The sequence below is a fragment of the Chelonoidis abingdonii genome, chromosome 3, assembly GCF_003597395.2.
Source record: "Chelonoidis abingdonii isolate Lonesome George chromosome 3, CheloAbing_2.0, whole genome shotgun sequence".
NCBI classification, from domain to species: domain Eukaryota; kingdom Metazoa; phylum Chordata; order Testudines; family Testudinidae; genus Chelonoidis; species Chelonoidis abingdonii.
This window is the reverse complement of record NC_133771.1, coordinates 141820276-141829124: the sequence shown is the minus strand read 5'-3', so window position 1 is coordinate 141829124 and position 8849 is coordinate 141820276. Positions and strand designations below refer to the sequence as shown.

At 41.7% G+C, this 8849-nt stretch overlaps 1 protein-coding gene across 3 annotated transcripts in view; it reads right to left on the bottom strand.

The window, feature by feature from the left end:
- RYR2 (ryanodine receptor 2) overlaps window positions 1-8849 on the bottom strand; it is a 749362-nt gene that overhangs the window by 32655 nt on the left and 707858 nt on the right. For all 3 annotated transcript variants that reach the window (XM_075064183.1, XM_075064184.1, XM_075064185.1), the window contains 2 exons: window positions 7028-7088; window positions 4784-4930 (listed from right to left, as the gene is read on the bottom strand). In XM_075064183.1, coding sequence (XP_074920284.1) covers window positions 4784-4930; window positions 7028-7088 — 208 coding nt within the window. The remainder of the gene's footprint in view (window positions 1-4783; window positions 4931-7027; window positions 7089-8849) is intronic.

The following is an 8849-nucleotide window of genomic DNA, read 5'->3' as shown; positions in this document are numbered from 1 at the left end:
ATTCTGCCAAGACAGCCTTCTCCGTCCCCCATATAGTAATTTTCAACGCCATCATTTTAGCAAACAATTATACGCAGCATGAGCATTGCACTGCAGCATGCATAAACAAACTATCGCCTCCTCGTGCTATTGTCATAGAGAGATATCTCCATTTACCTGTTAGAACATCATGATGTAATAGGCAACATGCTATTTCTACTTGCCGCGGGGATGGAGAGATACCGACGATTTTTCCACGTCTGCAAAGCAGGATTCTTCCCTGCTACCAGCAACCGCTGCGGGTAGTAGGTATCACTAGCAGTCATCGTATACGGATAGACCATCGCTTTGATATGAAAGAGGGTTTGGGCTTGATCCTCAATAGAGCAAGCACATAAATACGGTATATAACCCGGAAATCAAATTTAAAGCTCACTACCATCGTCGCGTACGACCTGCGTCTGTGTGGTGCACACACCATTCACAAGACACTAATTATAAACGAACAAATGCACCTTGATAAATCAACATTGCTCTGTAAGTGATAGTGTTCATGTGAAAAAGTACTTCATGGCTCTGAATAGGTATCTTCCACAACTTATCACCCTGTTGCCTCCCCATGCAGCCACATTCTCTGAAGTCCTATGCCATCACGAGCTCTTGATACCGAGGAAAAGAGAACGCGAGATGAAATGTCACAAAATTATTGAATAAAACACGCCATATGAGAGGAACAACAGAATGATTGTAAGATGTGTAGCAAAGTACAGTAAAGATTACCATGGAATCGATCTGAGAGGCTACAGGAAGACCAGCGTGGAGAAACAACGCGAGTCGCTCGATTCTCAAACTAAATCCTCCCAACGCATGTGAGCTCTCAAGAAAGAGCAGCACCATAGCAGATCCACGCAGCTCCCTGTTAACCTCCCTGCAACCCACTCCATATTCCCTCAACCCAGACGGTAAGAACGCTGGTGAAGGCTTCTCACCGCCTACTCCTCCACACCCCCTCCAGAGTTTCAAGGAAGCTGTAATACGCTACAATGTCTTATACTTCCCTCCCTCCTTCCAACACAGCATCAGGACACCTTCCTAACTCTCTGCCTTTTTTATATCCTTGTAATACAAATACATCGAAAAGGGAGCTGGGCTGACTTACAGGAAATCTAGTAATGACAAACTCATGATTAACAGAGCATAATTACTTTTAATGAATAATAAATATATTAAACATACGAATTTATTCCTCGCCACTGTTAATGAAAAGGAGTGTTTGCTACACTGATAATCCATCATGCAGGTTCATCAAGAAGGAAGCAAACAGCCACACCATACCCCTGGCTCTGAAACTCGTTCAGCTTCTCTGATCGCAGCGCCTCCAGGGTTGCTTCTTAATCCCCTGTCTCTGGGCTGCTCGACCAGCGCCAGTATTTGCTCAGCCTCCCACCCAAGCCATAAATGCTCCCCTTAGTCTCACAAAGAATGTGACACACATTCAAGCAGCAATAGCAAAGCGGACATTTTTGCTGAGCTGACTAATATGATCGCCAGGCACCTTTAAACGCCAAATCACATTCTCCCACCATCCGCACTTGCTCAGCCTGTAGTTGAACAGTCCTGACCACTTCCAGCTGCCAGTGTATGTCTTCAGACATGCATCAAGGTTTAGGCGTCCCCACGAAACTATAGCATCTTAACATCCCAACGTTATTTCTGTCTGGGATATAATCCCTTGCTCAGCCGTTTAAACAGACATATCTCTTGAGACTCGAGCGTCATAACCCTTCCTGCCATCCCCGGTGATGTGGTGAACGTCCCTTGTTGCCACCAGTGCTTCAGCACCATTGAAAGTCACCCCTGCGTTCACGTACTGGTCTTCCTGGTCTGGGCAAATAGGAATGCCATCTATGCCCACATCATTCGAAAACCCAGCAGCAAAAGCCATCCACTTCAACCTGGCAACGTTCCGAGATCACCAACCTTCTTATCAGCAGCTTAAACGATTGCTTTGCACTGCGCTCATGCAGCCCCCACAGTAATTATCCCACTCCAGAATTTATCCGACTGACCGTACGTCTGACTTGCAAGCTTCAGAGGCAGTGCCACTCGCTTCCCCACTGTGAGTGCTGCTCTTCATGTTTGATTTACGGCGTTCAGGCAGGGGAAAAGCATGTCAAAAGTCAGAAAGTCAGCTCTACGCATGCGAAAGTTTCGCACCATTCGAACGTCCCCACCGTCAAACAATGCATCCACCAGTCTTGCTGTTTTCCCGCTGCCAAATCGGCTTCAATGGAGTATAGTCTCGCCCCGTTAAATAGCAGTACTCCAACTGGGCCAGCGTTATGGAATTTCTCCTCCATCTCTCATCGCTGCTCCTCGCCGCTCAGCAATAGCTGCCTCCTCCTCTCCTCTGCCTTGCATTCATTTTCCAGTTTCAGCACGAGAGTAACGCGGGTGTTGACAACGGTCAGATACCGTTTGTATCTCAGGTCCTTGATGTCTGGTGCTATGGCGTATTGCTCCAATGCACTCCGCGAAAAGCCCAAAGTGTCTGCTGCTCACAAAGGAGGTGAGCTTCCCAGCACCACCGGCGCAATTTTTCCCCCACAGCACTTGACACCACACAGATGGAACTATGGGATACTGAGGAAACAGCTACCCACTGCACCGCTCTGAAATCGATGGTAGCCTTGGACCATGGACATAAGCAATCGATTTTTTGATTGCACTGTGGATGCGCAAAACCGATTTTATAACATCGGTTTTGTAACATCGGTTTAAACTACTTCGAAATAATCGTGCAGTGTAGACGTACCCTGAGAGCGTTAACCATCCCCTGCACAGATAATGGAATGGAAACACAATAGGGACAATCCACTGTCCTACAAATATTTGAGAGACTCCAGAAAGACAAAGCAGAGATTTGGGGTGGCCATTCTTGCCTTTGCCTTAAAACATATTCCCTTTTATTTCCTTCATGTTTCAAGCACGTAGAGCCTAACACACATGGGGCCTACATAACTGTACATAGATCAGGCAAATAGATAGTTTTGCCACACAAGTTTCCTAGAACAACAAATCTGAGATGAGAGGCAGAAAAAAGAGATTTTTCACTATGTATCCCAAACAACTATTGTGAGGGAAGTCCTGGAAAATGGAAATTGCAAGGGAAGTCCTGGAAAAGTCAACTGGAAAATGGCTTAAAACTTTTAATCTGACAACTTCATATAAAAGAATGAAATATTCTCAGTTCAGTCCTTAATATCACTTTACTACCATCCAATATTCTGTATATACAGTCTCTGATTAGGAGTACTTGAATTTTATCCATCATTTCCCAATTAAAGCAGCATTTCCAGGTCAGTGTTCTCCAACCTTCTAATTCTGTTGACAAACCTCCCCTCCCAACATCCCAAGAACCCTATTGCTTCACTCTCAAAATATTTAGTTCTGCAGACAGAGTTCGTGAGCTCCACGGAGTAGAGTTTGAAAATCCCTTTTTTAGGTAAGAAACTGATTAATAGCTTGTCAATGTGTACGAATAAGCAGGACTCTCTCCTGCCCTTCAATATGGGGGGGGGGGTGCCTCACTGCATAATTTAGACTATAAGCAGTCCCTGTACAATTGGTGATATGGACAACATAGCTGAGGGCAGGATTCACCTTGCATCTAATAGCTACTCACATCACACTCACTCACACAGATCAAGAGCTTGCTAAAGACTCACATTTCATTTGTATTAATTTGCTAAAATAAAGCATAGTAGTCCATTTCTACAAATCACTCAACAATTACATTGGAGTCAGACAGGTCTAGTTTAAATTGAAATTTTTGTGATGCAAACTGCAGTCTGCCAGCTGATGAGTTACTAGTTACTAACAGCAAAATCATGAAATGCTGTTTTTGTGGTTTACATTGCTGTGGTCCAAATCACATCTAGCCAACTTGAACAGTGTTGTTTTTTGTCAACAAGAACAAAAAGAAAAAACAAACAACAACAAAAAACCGTGACTAATTTATCAGGATCTTTAATCCTCATTTGCATTGTAGGTGAAATTAACCCAAACTCAAAGGCTCTTATGTAAAGAATAAGCCACGCTTAAATTCTGCATTAAAGTACAAAATTTCAGCCCAGCCCCCCAATCTGTTTAATTTAGCTCGGAGCTGGATATATTCATAGCTGGGGAGGAAAAGAAGGCTACCCAGTATATACATTGCCATTCTGTGGCTATTAATACAGCTCAGACTGTAGTAGCCGCTGGAGTTCCAACACACCCTCTGCACAGGGAGGCGTAATGGAAGGATCCATGTAGCAGCAGATCCTCTGGCCCTCTCTCTGCTTCACCCCTAGCATGGTGGCACACAGGGTGGCACTGCAGAGCAAACTCCCAAATCCTATCCTATCCCGACCTATGTAGCAGAACAGCATCAGCTGAGTTGCTAGGAGGGTGTCTGCACCCAGAGGATGACCTGTATTTGCCCTGAAGTAAGTGCTTGTGTGGGCCTTTTGCACTGGTTAGACTTTCAACCTTGAAGCATAGGAGTGCTGCTATAACAGAACTAAATTGACAGTAAAACTTGGTTATTTTCTTCAATATATGTCTGAAATATAACGTCAGATATCATGATTATCCTCCAGCCCGGCTTCCTTATCAATACAAGACTAAACTTTGCAATGAAAGAACATTTCTCCTTTTAATCCTTGAGAAAAGTTTCCCCTAGTCCATTTGAATTCAGGCATGGGGATGAACCTAACTGTGCATTCCTTTAGCAAAAAAGGGAGAGGGAAATGAAGCTTGATACCTGTTTGCCATTGTGAGTTACTGATGACAGAATAGTTCGTAGTGTCTTGAATCCCATTGCAATGTCAAGGAGATGACCAGCAAAGAAAAAGTTGTTGTAATGGCCAAGGATTGACATAGTCATATACCAGGCTAAATAAAGGAAAGACTATCAGAAAAAAAAAAGAGAATTGCATTAGGAAAACAGGAAATGAAATCTACAGCCTTTGAGTAATAACCAGTCTTACCTTAGTAACAAAGTAAAAGAAAGAATTATATTAGAGCTCAATCTTGCCTTTCTGTTGGGTATTCAGGTATGGTGGTTTACTACAGCAATGCTTGCTAGAGCTGGTTAGGAGTTTGCCAACAAAATGTTTTTTGTCGAAAATGCCAGTTTGTCAAAACTCAAACCTATCCACAAGAAAGAGTAAGTTTTGACAAATTTTTCAACTTGAAATTTTTTTGAAGTGAATTTCAAAATTCTTCTAATAGTTTCAACATTCTCCAATAAATAAAATTGCTCTTCTGATTCCAAATTATTTTTCATTCACAAAATCAAATTATAGTAAAGAAAATATAGAAAATATTAAAATGGTTCAAAGAGAAATGAAATATTTTGAAATTATCAAAACAAAAAGATTTGATTGACCCGAACCATTTATTTATTTATGGATTTTCAGTTTGCAAAAATTTTGAGATTTTTGCTTTTCATCCCAATTTGGGACAGGACATTTTTTCAGTAACCTGAGAATTGTTATGGGACAGGAAAATCACTTCCCACATAGCTTTAATGTTTGGATCTCTGCTATTAAAGAAGGACTAACCTCAGAACAGTCTTGTAAACACATGGATATTTATAAAATAAGTATTGGTTTGTCAGGGTTTTATTGCTATTCTGAATGCTGTTGTTTTAGATATTTATGAGGGAATAAGAGCTTATAACTCCACAACCCAACCATGATTGAGATCATAGCCTTTTGCTCTGAAATGGTCAGGATTATAATTTCACCTTAGCATTCAGCAAGAGAAATAGATGGAATCTGAGGGAAGAAATCTCTTTCATAGTTGGCAAAAGAGGTAAGAAAAAGTATGAGAAACATACAAGAAAATGGACATGTAGGCAGGCTTACCTCCAATCCAGCACTGGTCATGCCACTGCTTTGGTTCACCTTCAATTTCACATCAAACAAACCACTATATCTGTTTTTTTCACAGTACTGCTCCCCTTTCAGAGTGTGGTTTATTACCATAAAATAACACTCCAAACCTTCCAGCCCTCTTCTCTGGGCTCATTTAGTTCTTTCAATTTATGATGGACTTCAGCATCCATATAACCCTCCTTCTTGACTCAAAAGTCTTTCCAGTCCTTAATCAGAGCTTCCTCTTGCTTATGTTCTCCCTTCAGGCTCATAGTCCTATGCACCCTTCTTACATCAGTGGTCTCTTGTTCCCTGCAGGTTCTTAAGCCTGGGATCGCAGGAGAACTGTCACCTTCCCTTTCCCAGTAAGCTCCCACCCCAACCCCAGATCCAACAGGCCTGCTTCTCAGTCACCAGTTCCCCATCCTTTGCATTCATTCCCTTCATCTGGGGAAGTGACTAGGCCTGGCATGGAGGAGGCTGATCCCTAACCCTCAAAGGTCATGCTCACACTGTGACAGGATATAATTTGAAGGTCTGATACACTGAAAGGTTGGGTATTATTTTAACATGGAAATGAAGAGGAGTAGAGTTAATAAATCATATTCTGTGCCAAATCCTACTTCCAGATATACTAGTGTAAATCCAGAGTAGCTCCACTGAAATCAGCTATTGCTGTCTGTACTTGTTCTAGTAATTCTCAGTGGCTACACATATAAAATGGAAATAGATCTAAGCCTCGCATGAGAAATTGTGATTAAAGTTGATACCCACACTAAAATAATTCAGATTCACTCTTTTCTTATTTTCACAAAATATCACACACAAATTGTTGCAAGTTTCTGTACACAACTGAGGTACACAAAAACAAATCAGGGAAAGACCCAACTGAACTCTACTGAAGTCAAGGAAGTTCCTGCAGATTTTTACCTGTGTAACTGAGAAGGGAGTTTGGCTTCCTGTCCAAGTTCATAGGTCAGGATTAAAAAGCAATATTACCTCCCATATCAGATTAGTAAATTGTTATCAGTAGCATACAAAAGTAATCAGACCTCATACATTTCAACCAATTCCTCATGCTCAGAGCTCTGTTTTATTTTATTATACATGTAGTAAAATGAACTTACATTATCAGTGAAAACAACTCCTAATTTCCACATCTGATACTTTACGTCAATGGAATTTAGCCTGCAAAAAAAGGAGATTCATATAATTGCTCAGTAAGAAATCACACATCATCCATTTTACCATAAGTGCATTACCCTGTAGGTATAATAAGCTACAATTGTCCTGTTTCTCCTAAAGTTGGAAGGAATAGTAGAATTCATATAGAGAACATGCTGTTACTGTGGGATGTTCCTATCTGAAACAGAAGCAGGAAAATATTTAGATAAACAAATCTCATGTATCTTTGTCCTACTGAAACTAGGGATGAGAGCTATTGAAAGAAAGGGTTATAAAGATAGTAGAAATGAAGCTGGGAAATTGGTGAGGGAGGGAGATGAGAGGGTTTAATCACGGAGAGCAAATTTAGTATGTTTAACAGCAGCAACAAAATGAATGTCAACTCTCCATGGATTAGACTGTGCCATTCTGGCATAGCCCTGCACTGGGGGCAGTGTGGAGCTCCATGCCTGCCAGAGAAGCATAACAGAAACTATCTCAGAGAAGCACAACGCCTTTAGGAGTTCCTCAGTACACAGAGCATCACACAAACTGTTATGCACCACTTTAAGGGTTACAGCATGTAGTTTCTCTATTAGGCCAGTCAGTTCCACTGGCCAGCCCAGATTCCTATTACTCTCCACTCTCTGGTCTCTTAAGGCAACCGAAGCTATGAGGGAAGGAATTAGGCAACAGTTCCTTCATTGATTTCAGTGCCAGGGTTGTCATTTACAATTAGCATTCTATTACCAGTAAAAATTATTGTATACACTCTCTTCAGCATTTACTCATTTGCTGTATTGCTACCAGTTCCTGGCCATCTTCATGAGAATGGCTATACCGGGTCCATCTAGCCCAGTATCCTGCCAGGTACTTCAGAGGGAATGAACAGCAGAGGTAATCATCAAGTGATCCATCCCCTCTCATGCTGTCCTTCTACCATTCAGCCCCTTCAGTGGCCCAGCATCACTTTCCCGTTACCATTATGCTTTCTCTTTCTCTCATTCTTCCCCCTCAGATTGATTCTTACTTCTTACTCCAACAATCTCTTCCTCTGAACCCTGATGCTTCTTCACCACAAAAGATTCCAAAACTTAAAGCTACATTTTTCATAATACAAATAAACCATGTTTTTTTTAAATAGGAGAGACAAGGAACTAACAAGAGTCATCACCATGGCTGCTTGCTTGGACACTAAGCCCTGTTCACATGTTGAGACACTTCTTGGTTCTTTATCTTTATGGAGTGGAAACTATTTGAGCTGTCTGAAGTGTTTAGCACAAATAGATCCTATTCTGATTGGGGACTTTGTGAACAATTATAACGTAGATAATTATATGAAAATATTATCCACCTTCCCTCATGGAATTATGAATGAATTAAGTGCTCCTTCAAATAAAGAGCAAATAACAATGATTAGTGTTAGGTATAGTGTAGACAGGTGTAGTGCCCTTGTCATCTCAATTTGTGTAGTGGTTCTCTGATAGGTGCTTATGAGAGTTTACCTAAGGCCACCAAGGCCTGGTCTACAGTACGCGTTTAAACCGATTTTAGCAGTGTTAAACCGATTTAACGCTGTACCCGTCCACACTACAAGGCCCTTTATATCGATATAAAGGGCTCTTTAAATCGGTTTCTGTACTCCTCCCCAACGAGAGGAGTAGCGCTAAAATCGGTATTACCATATCGGATTAGGGTTAGTGTGGCCGCAAATCGACGGTATTGGCCTCTGGGCGGTATCTCACAGTGCTCCACTGCGACCGCTCTGGACAGCAATCTGAACTA